At 37.8% G+C, this 20,694-nt stretch overlaps 1 protein-coding gene across 5 annotated transcripts in view; it reads left to right on the top strand.

Annotated features, from left to right (window-relative positions):
- Window positions 1-20,694, top strand: part of macrod2 (mono-ADP ribosylhydrolase 2) — a 280,346-nt gene that overhangs the window by 192,551 nt on the left and 67,101 nt on the right. For all 5 annotated transcript variants that reach the window (XM_088384939.1, XM_088384940.1, XM_088384938.1 and 2 more), the window contains 2 exons: window positions 2,555-2,585; window positions 11,610-11,683. In XM_088384939.1, the coding sequence (XP_088241065.1) occupies window positions 2,555-2,585; window positions 11,610-11,683 (105 nt within the window). The remainder of the gene's footprint in view (window positions 1-2,554; window positions 2,586-11,609; window positions 11,684-20,694) is intronic.

Raw genomic sequence — 20,694 nt, 5'->3', positions numbered from 1 at the left:
TTTTCACCTCTCAGAAAGATATTTGCAATCTGTTAGAGTGAAAGAAATGAATTTATGACAGCTCTCATCCGCAGAATACATCTAGTCTCAAAGGGTAAAATAATGGTAAAAAAAATTGAATAAAATAAAACATTGGGAACACAACTGAAGTCATGTTCACACTAATCACAGTACCTGTCTTTTTTCATTTTTCATGCACTGCGAGCTAAATAAGTGTGCAGAAATGCTGAGAGGAAAGGTGTTCCACTTTAAAATGATGTGATAGATTCGGGAGGAGCCTCGGAAACAGAATAATTTCCCAAGTGACCAATTTCTGAGCACTCCCTAAGCAAAGAGAATCATCAACAAGGCAACATGTCAGGCGCAGCTTCATGCCAACACAGGCCGACATGCTGACTCACTTCTAATGAGCAGCCACAGATAGAAATAATAACCCGAAGCAAGAATCATAGGTCATGACTGTCTATATACTGCTGCCTGTTCTAATTAACTCTGGACCTTCACACAGTGTAAGCATATCTACAGGTGTGTTTGCTAAGAACTGTACCATGCATTGTTGTCTCATAAAAATACAGAAAAGTTGGTTATGCTTTCCTTAGGTCACTCTACTGAATAGCATGAATCTTGGAATTATCGGGTATATTCTGATGCGGGGTGGTGCGTTAATTTTGACATTCCTTGGATCATATGGCATAGAATTGTGATATTGTACTTCGCATTACATACTGAATTTCTTTGCCAGAAACTAATAATATATTTTAGCTGTGTTTTTTATTTTTATGCATACAAATATGTCATTGCTTTTCATGTGAGGAAACAATTATTAGCAACATTGACACATTGACACAGCTGGCCGAGAATTTATTCGGGCTTCAGGCAAATACAGTTAAGATTGCAAATACATGAATTGTAAACTTGGATTATCCTATAGTACTAAAAGTTCACCACTTTCAGTAAATAGAATGTCATCCCAAACTCTAACATTAAATATGCACCCTCTATTCAGTTTTTTTTTTTTTTTTTAATATAGTTCTGATAGTTTCTATTTTTCAGATAAATAGTGTATCTAATTTGCAAAATATTTGCACAAAAGCCACAGACTGAGCTTGGCACCACATTAAAACAATGGTCATGCTTCATCATCTGTTATTTGTGTCAGAGTCAGACGGTCACCTGGAAAGGTCAAAGCTTCTTTAAAAGATTTAAATCTCCCTACAGAAGAAAAATGAACATTGACAGGTGGAACCTGAGAACTGCTAAATATGGATACAAACTGAAGCACATCCCTCTTGGCTTAAAAGAACATCAAATTGACCTATGGGCTTTCAAATTGGGGAAAATATTTTTAAAAATCTATTTCATATTTTTCTTGCTCAATTTCTAATCAGGTTACAACAAGTAATCTTTAATGTTTGTTTTACTTTAATAATTAAATGTGGCTAGAAAGCCGTGTTATAATTTAGCAATTGTCATAGTAAATGTCATATTTTGGTTAAGACATATACGACTCTGAAGTGTACTTTATTATGTTCCATTGTAAATACTTTGTGCACTAATGTTATGCTTGTTTTATATCAACAACCATTTTTCCTGTTGCGAGTATACTGCTCTTAATTTTTTTTATTTTTCTATTTTAAAAAATGTCTATTTTGTACAGTTAAACTAATTTGCTCAGATCTTGAAAAAATCATTAGGATTTATTTTGTCTAGAAGAGGCCAATGACAAAAAAATGTTTTTAACGCTCTCTGTACGGAAATTAAAAACTGTTAGTCTTTATATATACTGAAATACACCCTTAACCAAAACGTATAACCTGATTTGCATAGCTTTTCAACATTGATAAACAATCTCCTGCCTGATCTTTGCATAAAATGTATTCACACATATTTCGAGTATTACTATATCTGTTTTGTAATTGGTATCATTTTAAAAGCAAAACCAAACCGTAGCCGTTTTTGCTCAGTATTGGAATAATATATTTATTATGGTAGTGTATTACTGCTTGTAATATTAATCCATTAGTTAGATGGTAGTGACATTTCTTATCGGTGTGTTATTTATTAACGTTTTGGTGGTTCATTATGAAGAATGCAGAAAAAAACACAACTTCAGCTGCTTTTGAGAACAAATGGAACCTTTGAAAAAGAAAAAAAAATCTTTCCTGTTTATTAATATATTTAAAAAGATAAATGTGAAATAAGGACGCTCAGAGCAAGGCCTATGTATCATAATATATTTGCCGACACAAGTAAAGAATAATGGAACTATTTTAAGCCATAAAGCCTTGCTTGAATAATTCGTCTGCTCCAAAGTGCTACCAAGAAAGAACTATTACAGTGTGGTCACTATTTAGAGAGAGGAAACACAAATATAAATGGAGCCATCTCTGTTTTGCTTGCGAGGAAACATTTATATGTAAAAACATGGTCACGTTTTTCTTTGGGATTTTGGAATTCCACATAAGATTATCAGTAAAAGTTAGAGTGGCTTTGCTGAATTTGTCTCATGCAATGAATATGCTTTGACCTATGTTTCTTCTGACTTGTTTCGCAGGCCTTCCCGTGTATCTCCACAGGAATCTATGGTAAGATTGTCATTATTTATTATTTTATGGATTTTATGTTAGATTTTTTTTTGCAAGAGGTTCAACACGCTAATGTGCACACATTATTGAATGCATTTGTAACATTTATTTTTTATTACAAAATGTGTCATTCTTCTGCAAAGTGCTTTCATAATGATAGTTCTCCTGACTAAATATGATAAATTAAAGATGCCATTTTTCAAAATACTTGCTTTTCTCAAGGTTTCAATAAAACCAGTGTGACCGCTAGTACCTTTTAAAAAGGATATGGGGTTTGTGATTGTTAGCACAGTCATTCTACAACACTTTATTAGCAGAACATAATGTACCTGTGGTGTAACTACTGTTCCCTCAAGGTATCATTTGGAACATTTACAGCAGCAGTAATGCCTCAGTGAGCAACAGTTCAAAAACAAGAACACATTAGCAAAATAAAAAAAAAAAAGATGGAGACTGTTGTGTGATATTTGAGATATAGTACAAAAGTGAATACACCCCAAAGTGAAACAGTCCAAATTGGGTCAGATTTGGCATTTTCCCTCCCCGGTGTTATGTGACTCATTAGTCTCACGTGTGCTTGTGTGTCTTGCATAGAGTTAAGTATGATGGTGGGAATGTCATGTTCTGAAACAGAATTCCAACATTATTACAGCCCCAAACACACAAGCAACACAACTACTGCCTTGCAAAAGAAGCTCAAGTAAAAAAATGATGGATTGGCCAAGCATTTCTCCAGATCAAGCCCTCATTGATTTATCCATGAGATATCCCAAAAGGAAGGTGGACGAGTAGTAGTCTGAATCTGTAATGCACTTTTGCAATTGATCTGATTTTTGGCAGGTGAAAAAGTACTTTTGAGCGCTAGGATGATGAGTCCATGATATCTTAGTTGCTCTGCTCCTGCAACTTTGGTCACAGATGACTTGTGGAGTTGATTTTCAGCTTTGTTGTACAGCTTGGCCCTGTTAGATACCTTTCACAATGCCAGAATGGTAAACAAACACCTCCTCAGCTTTTTTCTTTCTTAGTGTTAACTTTTTGGCTTGTATTTTGTATTTGTATGTCTTAATGTATCAAAAATATGAGTACTCGGGTACTTGGTGCCTGCTAAATTAACGCCATCAGCTTCTTGCGCTACACAGGATGGACTAAGCTGAGTTTTGAATTGGGAACCTTTTGACTCTATTGCACACATCATAACTGCTCCATCACACTGTTGTGAAATTTGTTTTAGAAATTAATATGAACAAAAGAGCATGATAACTTGCAGTTTTGCTGTTAAACAGCTGTTTTAACGCAACGGTTTGATATTTCTCATGACTTAATGCTGCTGGTAAGGGCATAGCTTTTTTGCAGTTCACTGTGTTCATTGTAGTGTCGAGTGCTGCACTGCCAGTAGGGGCCCGTCATAGCACTCTGCCAGACGCCTCTACTTCAAAGTACATGGCAATGCCGAGCCAAGCGTGCTGCTGAAGGGGAGGTATTAAAGCCTGTTCAATAAATAAACAGCTGAGCACTTCCCATAACTGCGTCTCCACAGAACAATGCAGCTGATTAAGGATGAAGATCCAAATGCAGCAGAGGGCAAATAGAGGATGGATTTTTGTAAAAGGAACCATCTCAAGTGTAGTATTCTTTTGTTCATGCATTTTCTCTCTGCTCTCTGAACATTTTTTTAGCAGGCTTTAAGGCAATGGCCTCCAACCACTGGATCACGTAGCGACTGAGCAAAACATACCCTGTTGATTGTCAGAGAGTGAAAGACTTTTAAAATCAGGTGCATCTTGCCTGTGCCGCTGTCAACGCACTTGTCGCAGTTATGTGATATGGCGGAAAAACTCAGCTCACAAAATAGAGTAAACAAAAATCTTTGGGAAAGGGGAAAAAGCCATATGATGAGAGAAGAGAGTCAAACCTCCAGGGAAGATAAACATGAACTGCTTTATGTATAGAACTTGTGGACCCGTCTCTCTTTGGAAGCTATGTGTATCCCTTGACCTGTTAAAATGTATCATTTTACCCATACTGTACCGTATGTTGGTCAAGCATAAATGCTATCATACTTGAGCGTCAGTCAGAAATCATATCCACTCCTCTTAACACTGTGTGACAGAAAACAATCAGGAACAGGTTTCCCAAAGTCTTTTGTGTTAGGAAAGACAGATTCGTCAGAAAAGCTGATGCTAATTGACACTGTCTCTCACGCCTCTACATTCTAGTCACCATTGACAGATTATGGCAGAGCAGGAAGGTTGAATGTAGCAGTGGGGCACAGGGGGTACCTTCCACACATAGGAAGAAAAATGAGGGCTCACACTGCGCTGACAGTCTAATCCCTCAATCAGGCCCATTAACCACAACAGAATTTCAGCATGGACAGTGGGTTGGAAGTGCCACCCGTAAACAAACCGGTACCCACTGTGGGCCACAGGGTCACCTAGCATGATAGAGGTTATTAAGTGTTACTTCTTTTTGTACATCAATCACAGCCATGTGGCCTGACTTTAAATGGATTATTCCTCCAAAGTGGAGGCGCTTAATGTCTCACAAGATAAGTGCCAAAAGTCAGATGCTTATACTTAGAGAGGTCAGTTTCCTTATTTGTGCTGTTCCTGTCCTATATTGTTTTAGTGGCATGGCACACCACAATTCTAAACCAGTTGAAGGAGTGTGATGATCTCACTGCAGCTATGCTATTGCTCATCAGATACAGTATATAGGTTACTATTTACTGTTCACCCTCCACTATGAGCACCGTTGTGGAGATGTACCACTGACTGATGCCCCCGTGAGATATGCAGGTGTAATCCACCCAAACTGAAATGGATTGTCCATGCTGCCATTCTCCACATCTGTCCAGATCAAAAGTGTTTAGCGCTACGGGTTCTTTTCTCCAACCCAGCATGACTACAGCGGTCTTCATTCCTTTAGGATTAAGGAAGCTTGGAGACATTTATCTTTCAACATTATCTTGGTTTTTGTCACCGGCGATGGCCAGGCAGGTTCACTGTCAAAACTTTACGACAGTGTGCTTACCCAGGGTGGTAAATGCACAGATGTATCTAAAGTCACTTTCCAGCAAGTGGTACATTTTATTTTAGATCGGTATATGTTGACTTTTTCACCACAGGATGTGACAAGTACATCCGGTAGGCACTGATGCAAACAATCAGAAGACTGCAGTGGGTCATATAAACTGTGACTGTTACTCAAATAAAAGAGTGCGTAGCCTTTTTAATGGAAATACCCCCGAAAAAAGAGGTATTGTAACAATTGCAACATAAAAGTACTGTAGGATGAAAAGGGTTTTAAGTGCATCTATAGTGTGTCCTTTATGGAAATGGTAGGAGTCGGATGCTTTTGCTTATGTGCCAAAAACACCTTCCTCACCTCACATCAAAGGATGAAGGGCATTCTCAAGCATCAAAAGGGAAGTGTTATGGAAAATTGACTTTTTAATTGCTTTTATGCTCTCTGCTGGGCCCCCACCCATCACGTCTGAAATAATCAAGTAAATCCTCTTTGGTCTGACTATTGTTTAATATGTGTATGTAAGCGTGCTCTTCGGAATTTATGGGTATACATACCACTCATTCAAAATCAGCTGGGACACACACACCAGATCACCTGTGAAACTACTTTGGACAACCACCATAGAAAATGGCTCTTATGAAATCGTCAAGCTAATTTACATTGTAACCACTCCCACTCTGAGAATTGTATACCCATAACATGGTCAGCAAAGCTGAACAAAGATCTGTTATTTTCAAGCCATGGCCCGACTTCACTGTCTGAAACACTTAACGACTAATCCAAGAGCACAGCTGCAATGAGTTCCATTGGATGCACAGATTAGCATTAGCCTCTAGTGTTAGCCTCTGAAAAAAGCATACTTAATTAGACAAATGTATTTTGCAATAACACATAAAGAACAGATATCTGCACACTAATTGAAAGTGCAACTAGGTTACTTTGTGGGGTAGTGCTGACTCTGCAGTCATTCACTTTCACCCTCTCAAAACAGGCTAATTTCAACAAATGTGAAAAATAGTGTATAAAGTGTGTGTAATTATTGATCCAAGCGGTATTTTCAGACACGTTAACACAACTGAGACAGTTTTAAAATATGAACAAAAGTTGACAATGTAATGTAGGTGTGCTTGTAATTTGTACAGTACATCTTGTCCACTCTGAATGTTTTTTAAAAGGAGTTGTTAATTTTAGCATGTAGGACAAAGCAGGGCATCACCTTAACATGGCTCGTGCCAAAAAATCTGATCTCTTTCAACCTACTTTTTTTTTTCTGTCCGTCTTCCTCACATATACCTTACTATGCTTCCACCGCTTTTTGTCTCTTTCTCCTTCTGTGGCCTACAAAGTCGGTCATGGTCAGAGCCTTCTATGTGCCAGTGGTAGCGCGGAAAGCAGCTCAGGGCTATTTGACATCCACATATTGGTGTTTGGAGTTCTGCGACACTTCTCTGTCCTCCACCCCCGGTCACCTCATCTGTCCTGAGGGCCCTAATAGTCACACAAAACGTCCCTTTCCTTTTCCACTTGACATCGTGCTGACTTAAACTATGAAGCCTTCATCCATGCTAATCTTAATATTTTATTAATGGTTTTATTAAAATGGAATCGTCCTGTGAAATCTACACCAAAGCGTGGGACTGAGTGGCTCCCCTCGGACAGTGAAAAAATGATCGAGTTTCAATTAATGTGAACCACCCAATACTTTGATCTTCAGTTAATTTTAACACTCATTTAAGCTGCTTCTCTTTAATGTTCTCTACGTTGTTTTTTTTGTGTTTTTTTTACTTTGCTTTCTGCAAGATTAGGTGCTTCCTTGTAGAAAATGAGGAGCATGTTAAGACCTTGGCCAACTGTAACTTTAGGGAGGGAGAAAGAGCCTGATAACACACTCTTCTTTAAGGATGGAACTGTCAAAATATTATTTTGTTTGTTTTGTGTAGAATTCAACAAGAGCATACCAGTGAGACACACTCACTCAGATATTTTTTTCTACTCCTCAACGGTATATTTAAAAAGCAGGTTGCAGCATAACCCCTTCGCAGAATCGCAAAGGCGGTGTACTTACTGCAGTGTATCAATACCCGTAGCTATATAGTATGCATGTGATGCATGAGAATATTTCATTGGACAGGCTTGCATTTGTCTTAACAAACTTGCTCTCACATTTAGGCGGTGGAGCAGCACCTTGTCATTTCTTTTTACAAAAGACAAAACACAGTTCTATACATTTTCTGTGAAAGTTAAGTCAGTCGATACAGGAAGTGTAACACCAGTAGGAATTTTTGAATTGATTTGTTTTCTCCTGTGTTCCAGTTTGTCAAGTTAGTATCCTACTATTTTCTTTTCACATCATGAAGAGCACAAAATGTAAACTGCAAATGATATGGTTTAAGATGAATTATCACTGACAATTTTAACCTCCAGATTAAACCAGTGTGTTATTATGATCCAATCTAATCTATTTTAAAATAATTAATGATGAATAAATGACGGCCTCAATGTTCAGTATTCACACAAGACCTTAAATACCCAAATTATAGAGCTAAAAATATGTGGATTTTTAAATGCAGACACTCAGTAATCTTTCTAATTAATTTGATTGTGTTTTTAATTGTTGCCAACTGGTGTGAAAGTGCTTCATGAAAAGTTAAAGCTATGCTAAATTGACACATTAGAAATACATATTTGTTATAAGCACTTCTTCCATAATCTACTCTAATTTCATGTCACGGGTTGTACTATATTATGAAAACACTATACAAGCAAATTTTGCCTCAGTATCTCTAACAAAATGCATGTCCTAACCCCCCCCCCTCTCTATCACACACACACGCACGCACACACACTCACTCACACAGACACACACGCACACACACACACACACACACACCATTTCTTTGCTGTGCTTTGTGATGAAGTAGAGGAGCCTTCAGCAGAAATAACATTGTACCACCTGAGTCCTCATCAGCGCCACTAGACGACACATATCCCATCAGTGCGCCTCACGAAGACAAATCTCCCTGAGCCGGCCATATTCCCAACATAGGACAGAACCGATCCAAGCAGTGCAGAGACGGTCCTAGAGGGCCCACCATCACTGCACCTGACGCCAGCTCTCCACCTCCTGACAGATTAGCTTTCACTGAAATCTCCACACTCCACAAAGAGTCAAAGGAGAAGCAGTAATATAAATCTTTTATAGTGATAGGAAATGAGTTTGTTGTGTTTGCACAATATTATAATGCTACGCTTGCACTACTGCCAACATCCTAGTTTTACCAAAATATAGTGAGCCATGTGAAGTGATGTCCTAGCAGGTGGACTGTTTTCCTGTTTGTCTGTCACAGAACACATAAACAGAGAACAATTCATACTCACATTCACACCACTAGACAAGAAATAGAAATCATTAATAACCATTGAAGCATCTTTCAGGGTTGTTAGATGAAATCAGTGTATCCTCAAAGCCCATGCAGGTGTATGGGAGCAATATGTAAACTCGTGTACCAAATGAGATAGAAACCTAAAATAACCTGTCAGTAAGGCAGTTGTGCTTACCACCAACTCTAAAGGCTGCCTGTCTATTTGATTATATATTGCACCAAATTAGATGTAATTCCTATAACTTGTCAAATCGTAATTACTCCAACTGTGCTTGTCATTGAAATTTTCTGGAAGTGATCAGCCCCTTTGCAGTCTTACTAATGTATCAAATTGTATCATGCAGGTGTGTGTGAAATATGGAAGCTATTTTACTGAAGGAACCCGGTACTTCATTTATTATATTATGCCTGATGTGTGCAACATAATTAACTAACCAATAAAAAGCCTTGAAGAAACTCATGCACTGAATTGATTCAATGTACCCAATACTGTTTGCCCATTGCTGGTGACCAGATGTTCTATTATGGTTGCGATAGATTCAGCATATCTCATCCTAATTCACAATATTTTTGGTAAGGCATCACTTAGTGAGCACAAATGTGGACCTTAACACTCATTTATTCACTTTCCTTTCCTGTACTTATTTTTATGACACCCTTTCCCTAGACAGCTGCTTCTCTTTTTTTTCACAGATTTTTTTGTCTTCCATCTGTTCACCAATACTGCATGACAAATGTGGGTTGAAATGTCGGTAGAGAATTGGAATTTCACATGGAAAATCTGAAATGGTTATCATTCTGCGAAGTACATGCTAGGTAACCTACAAACTGACTTGGCATGCTGGATTTGTTTCTTAAAGCTGAATTCCTGCAAGTTGCTAAGGATTGAACGTTCAGTGAACTAGCTGCAAACACGTAGCCTAATACAGCCTCCGAGCTGACATGTTGTCACTACTGGCTGGTATGCTACTCACATTCTGCTTGTAGATGAGCTCAGCAACATATTTTGCTCCTCTTGGTGTAACTCAACGTTTCCCTGCGAGGCAGAGAGGGAAATAAAGAGAGGAAAACAAAAAGGAAGATAAACATCACTAGCCAGACAGTGGAGAGTTGTGTGAATTGTAGTTTCATTTTTGCTGTCGAGTGTCTAAACTTTGCACAACAGTTATTGACTTTGACCTCTCGTACTCTTGAGTGTGAGATGAGATCATTCAGGCAATGTTAGGACTGATTGCTTTCGCTTATCCGTTTTTCTTCACATGCACCTTAAAATGTCCTTGCAACACTTGTGAACCCGTTTCATAGGTCATACGATGTTATATCAATGGCCGTGACCTAGGAAGAAAAAACAGATCTGAGAAAGTGACCCATACAATAACCAACCGGCTACAAATGTCGCATGGCCCTTGTACCGGTTGATTTGGGTTGAAATTGAGGTCTTGACCCATGTCATTACTGCAAGATAGTGCCCTCGGCAATCTCTGCTGCTTTATTCAGGGCTTATTATATAGAAGAGTGCCAATGCTGGTTGGTTGACCTTAACTCATTTTACACCGGATATAGTTTCGGCTATAGTTAGTTTTCTAAGCGGTATGGTTCTGATTTATTCAAAGTACATACATTAAGAAATAATTAGCACATACTGTGTGATTTATTTGACATGAGATGAATTGTGATGGCTGTTCTTGGGTTTTTTGGAAAGGGAGCTAGCTAACTCATGTAAGAAAAGTGCAGGCAAATGGAAGATCTTTTTCACTCCTGTAAGATATTTTTGAAATGCCATGAGCAATAATTATGGGAACATATTGTCTATTCAGCAATGCACATTTTGAAGCTTCTGAATCTGAATGATATAAGACCATTCACAAAAGCAGTCAAGCTGTTTTGATCTGTGACAAAACTCTGCACCATCTTTGTTTTTCCTTGAATCTGAATATAATGTTACCCAGGCTGGAAAGATCTGGTTTCTATCCGCTCGGGGCAAGTAAATTCAAACAAAACATGGATTATATGTGGTTGCTGGCTCACTCAGAATTAGGGGACTGATTGATTTCTTTTGTTTTCCACTCACTTTCAGTTCTGGTACTTGAAACTTCATTTTGTGCGACCAATGCTCCCACAAAATGTCCATGATCAAAACAGCACTATTTGAAGCACAAAAACCTCTTTTAACTAAAGTGGTGTCCATCATTTTTACATTTTGCAGTGCATGCAGCCTGTTAAAGTAACACAATGTAACACAACGCACGTTTGGGGATCTTTGTAAAAGAATACAATCTTAGTAGATTGTGTGGCATTGTGAAGTTCCTCTAAAGGAAAAACAATTGCTGTCGTATAGATGTTTTGTTGTCGCACTAAGCTTATCACGGATTGACATGCAGCGTTGAACAAGGGGCAACAATTTATACAATCAAATGCTTGAGTCATAACGGTGTGTGGCCTTGAGGCTAGAAAATTGGAAAACAGAACAGTCACTAAGTCAATGCAATGGAGTAGAATGCAAAATAGAAAAAAGCACATTGTATATTCTAGTAGATTTTATTGACCTTATAGTACATGTAAATATCTTGTATATACTGCTATTGACATTGTTTCCTTCCTTCCATAGGGTTTCCCAATGAGCCTGCAAGTGACATTGCCCTGAACACAGTTAAAAGTTGGATCGAAGAGAATCCTAATACAGTAAGACGTATTTTTGTATCCTCCACCACTTACAAATGAGCATGATTAGACCACCTCAGTGACACCAAACACTAATTTCCACGCATCCTTGTATTTGATGACATCTCTTCTATCTGCATCGCTTGATCAACCAGCATTTTTTTTTAGATCTGCATTCCCCATCAAATTAAAAACCAGTGTGAGACTAATCAGACCTTAAATGGTCTGTTGACTCTTTAATTGATCTTGGCTGAGGGAGTATGAGCAAACTCAATAGTATAAACACAGCCGAGGAAATCTATGATGAGTTTTTGTGTTATGAATTACTGAGGTCTTAAATGGCCTGGACATGAATAAGCCTTTCATGCTTATTAAATAAATTGTACACAGTGATTTATTTGTTGGTAAACATTATCTCAAGTGAAAAGCTTGAGAAATTGAATGAATCAAGTAACTAAATGATCCTTTTAATCCCGGGAAATGTCAGTCATCAGTAACTTTAAATAGTTCATTTTGTAGCCATACAAGACAACACATCATAGAAGCAAGGAGCAGGTTCATCTCACACTTCTGAGGTTGGCTGTTCATATTTCATATTTGCACGTTCTTTCCAGGTTAGAATGAGTTTCCTCAGGGTACTCAATCAGCATAACTAGCATAGAAAAATGAAGAATTCAAAATTCTTCAGCTTTATTTTTATTTATCCCTAAATGGTTAAGAACTGGTTATCAGAGGGGCATTAAATATGACATCAAACATTTACCCGTGAGTAATTTACATCATCCGAGGTCATATTTGAGTACTGTAACATTCTTCCATCTGTCACTGCCGGTGTCCATTTTATACTCACAGCTCGATGCGCTCCAGCATCTCTCATCTATTGTTACAAATACTGTGAAGAAGCACTAAAATATTACTCACTGCTGGATTAGTCTGCAACTGAGGTGTGGCAAGATTTTCTGACGATTGCGCGAAGGTGCTTCTGGGAAAAACATTCACATGCTGTTGTAAGTTTTTCACAAAGGATAGTGGTGAGTGTAAAGAGCAGGCTTTACGTAAGATGACTGTGGACTTTAAGTTGGCCATATTGTAGGTGTGAATGTGTATGGGAGACTGTCTATATGTGCCCAGCAGTTTAATAAGGACCAACCCAAAGTGTACCCTACCTCATACCTAAAATCAGCTTGGATAAGGCCCAGCTCTGTCTGGCACTTCCATAAGCATTTACATATTAATAAACAATTTGTACATTGTGACTCTAAAGAGTACCGTATTTTCCGCACTATAAGGCGCACCTAAAAACCTCCAATTTTGTCTAAACTCGACAGTGCGCTTTATAATCCAGTGCGCCTTATATATGGACCAATATTGAGCCAATACAGCTGGCCTGTCCAAATATATGGATTTATACATGGACAAAGTTTTAAAATGGGCCATTCATTGAAGCTGCGCCTTATAATCCGGTGTGCCTTATATATGGACAAAGATTTAAAATGGGCCATTCATTGAATGTGCGCTTTATAATCCGGTGCGCCTTATAGTGCGGAAAACACATTTTGGTTCACAAGAAATATGCGCCTGTATGTTGCTATTCAGAAAGGCGAATACATCATTGCGGATTGTCTCCATTTAGTTATAGAAAATGTTTCTGTTATCAGGCACATTAACAAATTAAGCACGGAGATGTAATCCAGTTGAGTCCAAACTAAAACATTACTCATGGGTATGATGTATGCAGAAGTGCAATAGGCCAGGAGAAAGAATAAGTATTATCCATGAATGGAGCTGTAGAACTTAACCTGCTTGTTCATCTGCAGTTCAGTAAGCTCTATGCTGAAGGGCTAATATCATCATTGTCCTCAGAAACAATTCATTTCATGCCGACAATATGGCTTCGACTTGGGGGGTGAAATGCTGTGCTATTGTGGCTTAAAATCTGCACAATAGGCTGGCAGAGGATCTGACATACTTGGGTGGCACAGTCCGTTCAATTCTCTAGTCTACACACATCGCTTGTGCATCTCGTTTCTATTTTGTGAGCTATTTGTATAATATTAGCACGACAGCATGCAAACACAATGTATTTGAAGTCCAAGGATGCGGTTACATAAAGACTTTGTTGTCCTGCAGTGTCGCTGCTTCGACAAGACTGGAATTGAAAAAGTAGAGAAGACTGTGTGATTGATTAGCCTTGGGTTTATCTCCTCTGCCAGCATTCTAACACAGATGCACTCACCAAAGTGCAGCAATGTCACAAACAGGCTTCCATTGTGGAAGAATAAATAGCATCTGTGTAACAAGACCCTTTAATCTAGAGAGACCTGAGTGCAGTTGTGATTCTTCAGATCACAATAGTTGAAAGAATGAAGGCGCTCAATCTCTGCTATGGCACATAGAATAGAATTTGTGGGTACGATGGGGGTACGGTTCTCAAGTAAAATGCAGTGATTGACAACCCAAGACTCATCTGGCCTTAGGTATTTCTTGTTTTCCCATCTAATTACCTTTAATTTGCTGATGAAAAATGTGATCTGACACGTTATTTTGCAACCTGCGCTCTGGTGTCCAAATTTTTTAATGAAACACCTCTACATGCCCACAGCTGCCATCACTGACTAAAAGCTTGATGAAGACTTAATAAGCTCTGCTACCCTATCCCACTTATTGCGAAATTGTAAACACTTAAGTTGAACAATTTTCTCTCTGAATAAGGTCTCTGTTGTTGGTAAATGCACCCACAAGATGTGCTCAGCTTTCCTGTGTGTATCCAAATGATCCATTTATATTTGAACCATTTGTCTCTTCAAACACCAGATATGTAGTGAATTCAATCTTAAACCTATGCTGGGGCTTTAAAAATGATTTGTGACATATGCCAAGTGAATAAATACAATATTATTTGTGAAAGAATATTAGTTTAGGATGTTGTCTGTGTTTCGACAAGATGGCGCCAGCTCTATCGAATTGAGGTTTTTATTGTGAGTTGATGCAGATGGATGTTTTCTTATATTAGACTATATTGTGAGCTTTGCCTTAAAACAAACAAAAAAAAAAAACACAGTTGTTTATCGCGTTTCAGCTTGACCTTAGCGATGCTAAAATGGCAAACCGTGTGTGCTCCAAACACCTGTTGGTAAAATAATTGAAAAGTTGCCTCAAATATTAATATGCCATTTGTATGCTTTTAAACATGCCTCACCACCTAAAGTACAGTATGCAAATTATTGCAGCCTAATAAAATAGCTGTATAAAATATATATATTTGAATTACCTTAATTATATTCTTAAATGAAAAAAATGGCAAAACCACTGTGCTGTAAGTAGAGAAGAAACACCTTTTCAATCCTGAAAACTAAACCCAAGATTTTTGTTTTGATTTTATTTATTTTTTTAATACAGATCTGTGATTCCATTAAATTATGCATGTTGAACTGCACCCAGTTGAGTCAGTCTAAGAAATTCAAAGCATTAAGTAGCAGATCAAAAATGGCAAGAACTCATTTTTGTGTCTGGAACTGTTACATAAAATTGATAGAAAACGCTTGCATCTCTGCATTCGTGTGGATGCCATAAAAACAGCAATAGTGTAAATCAAGTATCCCCTTAAGGTTGAATAACAGTCCACATGCTCCTAGTTTGAACCAAACTGAAACTTGTCACTTTTTCTAATGAGGTTTTGATAGCAACCAATTTTGCATGAAATAAAGTAAAAAGGTACATACAAAACAGCCACTATGTTTTAAAAATGTTCCTACTTCAGGTTGTCTGAGGATCAACAAGGTTAGTGTGATTATCAAATGTTCTTTACAGCCAGCAGCTAAAACCTGGTCTGGCCATTCATGATGAGTTCAGTTCAAGGTGAACATTTACTGTGTACTCTTAAGTACTGCTCACAAAATGTATAAAACGTGTGAGTTTGTTGGTGATATTTAATTCATAAAAACAAGATTGATCATAACCCTGCCAAGCCCAACAACTAAAAACAGTGGACTCATACTTGGTATGTGTTGTGAAAACATACAACTAAATTTAGGAACACATAAAATGTATTTTTATTAAGGAATAAGCTGTTCAAATGTTGAAATTCTATTTATTTACTATCATGTACCTTGGATCTGATTCAAGAATTAAATTTTGACTCTTCTTGAACAATATGATATACTTCGGTTTCCATTGAACGAGCCAAAAATAAAATGTATAAATGTGTTGTATTCTACTGTATTTCCCATAGTAGTCAACAATAATGTATAAAAAAAAATAGAACAATAGAAACAAGCAGAGAAATCCCCAACATTCATATTGGATTGGTTTCAAGGTTAGATGTGCACATAGGCCCAGCATGTCACTTATATTTAAATATATTGTTTGAGTTATAATGAATATCTTTAAGTCAAACATTACATTCAATGTGTCAGTAATTATTAGTGAAAGTTACACTTTCCATGATGTATTAAAGCATTAAAGTAAGGAAGATGGTTAGGATCTATATTTCCTCCTGATGCCTCTGCCGTCTCTTGTATCTTGAGAAGTATGTCCCAAAGGGTGTCATCAGTGGGTGCCACATATCCCCATGCGTGCCTCAAGGATGCTGTTGCGTCCCACTGATGGTTTGTTCAACTGGCATGACATTCAAAGCCAGCGCGGCTCTTTTGAAGTGAGCGTCTACACCCTTTGAATTCTCTGCTGTGACTGGGAGCGTGAGGCACATGTGGTCTGATCAGCTACTGCGAGCGGGGTTGAACATTTGGCAACCGGATATGATAGAGTTTGAAATAAACACCTCTCTGGTAATAGAGGTTATGTATAGTCTGACTTTTTTTTTCTCATCCTAATTTTGTCTGCCAATTAATATTCCCCTACACCCAAAGTACGTTATGTAGTAGTGTGATATATTAGGAACTGGCCGAAGGCTGCAGCGTGGAAGTTTTATGGCTTTTATGATCTGAGGGTTTTATGATCTGCCTCATTCTGAATAACATGATGTGTGCTTTCTGATTCCCCTGACCTCCACTGTGTGCACTTCAAAATGAAACTAGCATTGGTTTTTGGATAGATTGAAGGCGATATGGTTTCAATTACCAAATGGGGGCTGTTAAAAGTTATTTCTTGAATTTAACTTTGTAGCACTTCATGCTATCTGTAGATGAAAAGTGGCTGTGTTTAAATGTGTGTTCTGTAGAAGATAAAGAAGAAAGTTTATCACAAACAGAAAATGGAACAGTATTTTCAACATTCATCTGGAAGATATTTGATTGCACCCTTGAGTGAAAGTTATTTTTGTGGGGATTAAAGCTTTTATCTCTCCATCATGGCCAAAGACCAACGTGTTGTTTTTTTAATAACAGAATTACTGTGTGGTCCTATGAAACAAGAATTGTAACAGGGAATCATCCCGCAGCCTGTGCTTTTGTAGTCTTCAATTCCATCTATTGTTATTTGCCAGGCAGCAAGATAAAGCCGGAACTTCCCGTGTTATTTTGCACTGTTCTTTGTGATAAACAGATTCCACTGAGAAGCCTTTTCAAAGGATTCGTTTATCTCATTGCAGTATGTGAAATTGCTGTAGATTCATCATGGACAGGCTAACCTTTCACCAATTTTTGTTGATTGAAATCAAAGGGCTTCATTTTAAAAGACATTTAGTGTTTTGTTTGCTGACCATCACACTTTACCAAGCAACTTATTTATATTGGAGAATACAAAAACTCCTACAGCCACATTGAACAACACTCCTGTATAGACTTACTTTGTTCTTAGTATGGCCAATATGACTATTACTTTGTCATTTACACTACAGTGGAACATCTAACTTGGAGCACATTCCTTTGTGAGATCCACCCCTTCATTGTATCCTCAGTTTCTCTGCAGAGGCTGACCCATGATGTTGGTATGATGTGTGTGTCATGCTGAAGGCATACAAGATTTTTGTCTAACTATAGAGGCATGGTTTCGTCAATGTATGTCAAATTCCGAATTGGATCACTGAACATGTCCTTCAGCTTTGGGGGCTCCACTTTATTCAGTTGATGCTGAAGAAGAGCTCTGTAAAAAGCAATTAAGATAAGTTTGAAGTTCATTGCACACACAAGATGAGCTGAGGTATTGTCACGCATGACAGCAGTTGGGAAGGTATGAATCCTGAAATCATCCTTAAATTCAGAATTGTGCTATCTTAGGGACGTTTGACTTTAAATCATTAACCTCTTATCTTTTCCAAATGCTTGTGACTTGCTATCTGAAGCATCTATTTCAATGTATAAATAATAATAATAATTATTATTATTATTATTATTATTACACACAACAGTTTTGTATTATCTGGAGTTTACCTGGGTATTTTATATATTTGCATGTCAAAATCTTTTATACAGTGCATATAGTTAGTGAAAGTACTCAATTGTGTTCCATTTTCAAACCTCTAATTATATTTTCAACGGATTCAGTCTTTACTCAGATATGACAAAATAGCTGTAAAGTTGTTTGTCATAACTGGAATTGCTGTGGACATTATTGACGATTGCATTGCCACTGAAAATGAAGCGCACCATTATGTATTGGGCTGTGTATGATTTTCACATATGAATCATAGCGAGACTTGGTATTTGATTTAGGAACTGTAAAATTCCTTTGATATATAGTTGTATATAGTTGTTTTGGTCTCCCTATTCTAGCTGCTACTGTACACAACAGAGTCTGCCGATACAAGACTTATCCACTACACCCTAATACCCAGATATGATGGCCTCTAAGTGCAGCTCCACCTCCACACTTACTGTGCTGGAAAAAGCTATCTTAATGACATGCTAATTGATTTAGTGTAGCGTAGATAACAGTGGGCTGGCACACCGTGATAAAGCGAGAGCGGGTCGACCCATTGGTTCAGAAGAGGACAGGAGACTGATCAAACTCCAACCAGCTCCTCCACTCTCTTTGAACACAATTTTACACTACTGCACCCCATGTTGATGCATGGAGACCTTGAATGTGGAGGAGTGTGTTGGCATGTGTGTGTATAACTGTACTCCTTTGAAAATGCATTAAAGGCAGGAGGATATTTTAAGGCAGTACTGTCCTCTGTCATTTCTTAATATTTAACGATTGCCCTTCACAAAGCACTAATTGGCGCTTGCTGCGCTTATTAGGTAGAATGTATCACTGATTAACACTCACAACTGCAGACATACACATTTAACTCTGACATTTGTATTAGCTTCATCTAAGCTATTGTCTGGTGTTGATGAACACCAATAAATAAATGAACCTAACACTACACACCAAACTTTGCCTAATGGAAACAGAGCTTTTATTTACTACGGATGGCCAATTTGTATTTTGTTTGTTTCAACTCAAAATGTTTAAAAAAAAAATCTAACTAATATTTCTACTAACCAATCATTGTGACTGCAATCATAAAACTATATTGTTAAAGTATCGATTTCAGAAACGTACAGAGAAGTTGTGGCGGAGTGGCTTACCACTTGAGCACCCCCCATTAATTACGTCGGTCCAACTACAGCCTGCAGAAACAGATAGTAAATGAAAACCATTATGACCACTCTAACATCCTGTCACTCACTTTAGCTGATACTAAGCTATAATGTCTGAGACGTTCAAGTAACCTTGGTTTGTAAATGGTGCGAGTTTAACTCAGACTCATGTATTCTCTCTTCAGCTTCTTGAGCTGCTGTTCAAATGCGGATTTTGTATAAAAGGTTCAATGGCATCATCTTGCAGGTTGCTCATGCAATATCGCATTTTATTATCAAGCATCGTAGAGTGAACTATTCAAGATATGTCAACATTTTTATGTTATTGAAATGATCATGAATCTGATGAAAGTTCATCATTGTGACCCATATGTCTGGCATGTAGTATGTTGGACGATTGAGTTTGTATTTCTACTTTGTATTCCCACTTTCTGGTCACCATGATATGCACCCATAAACTTGGAGGAAGCAGGGAAAAGATTGTTTGTCAATGCACACCCTTTATTTTGTTTTTGTTCTTTTTTACATACAGAGAAAAATGGTGAAGGATCCAATATATTGTGGAGCTTTTGCTGTTTTGTGTAGTGGACAGCTTGCAATTAGAGAATTGCCAAGGGATGTTACAGTGAAATATGATACCCTCTGCTAGACAGCTAAGTTTAGGTAAAAGATTATAGGTTCTTCAGAGCAAAATAGACGATCCACACAAAAGTGTTTGAGAATGACTCAATTTAATATTTTAAAGTGCCTATCAGAGTTCTGACCTCAATTTACAAATATTCCGGAGTGCTAATAATGATGACCAGGACTCTAGATGCAAACCATCAATTGTATGCACCCCCATTTCACAGACAACTTGGCTCACCATGTTGTGGCTCATTACTCTGTCCACTATTTTTCTCTATGGAGAACACACAAGCAAGAGAAAGGTACCAATGTCGGAGGCTTTCGCCTTCCCTCTGGGGGAGGAGACAAGACCACCCTGATGATTACCTACGCTGTTGTTTTGTGATTGCACAGTCTCTGGCATGTTATTAGGGGGAATGGGTCATACCTCACACCATCTCAAAGGGGAATCAAATCAGCCTCAAAGCTTTGCTTCAGGCATTGGTGCATTTGAAAGTCAATGTTTTATTTCAAAGCGTACATTACTTGATCAAAGCACATTTTTGCCAAAGGTTGTATTCCTGAACAAAGTGTGCCCCATTTGGAGTGGTTGATAAAAGGCTTTATGTTTGTGCAGTCGCATACGTTAGGTCAACTGTCAACATTTTTTATTACTTGTTTGTAATCCAAATGTTTTTCTTGACGATAAAGTTTGTGTTGGTAATGAAAGTTTTTGTGGATTAACTTTGGTATCATTGTCAATTGACTATTGAAGATTGTCCAGCTGTATAATATTTAGTTGTCTCGGACCATGAGGACAGCTTGACCCTGACCCTGTGGGAGTACTGGTTTAGAACATGTTAGAGGTCGACCATCGTCCTTGGGTTTGACTATGTTTGAGTGTTATTAGTAGAGTACTTTAACCGATATTATGCAAAT

The sequence above is a fragment of the Syngnathus floridae genome, chromosome 9 (assembly GCF_059516105.1).
Source record: "Syngnathus floridae isolate MCC-2025c chromosome 9, RoL_Sflo_1.0, whole genome shotgun sequence".
Lineage (NCBI taxonomy): Eukaryota > Metazoa > Chordata > Actinopteri > Syngnathiformes > Syngnathidae > Syngnathus > Syngnathus floridae.
The sequence above is the reverse complement of the archived record's forward strand: the minus strand, read 5'-3'. Positions and strand labels throughout refer to the sequence as shown.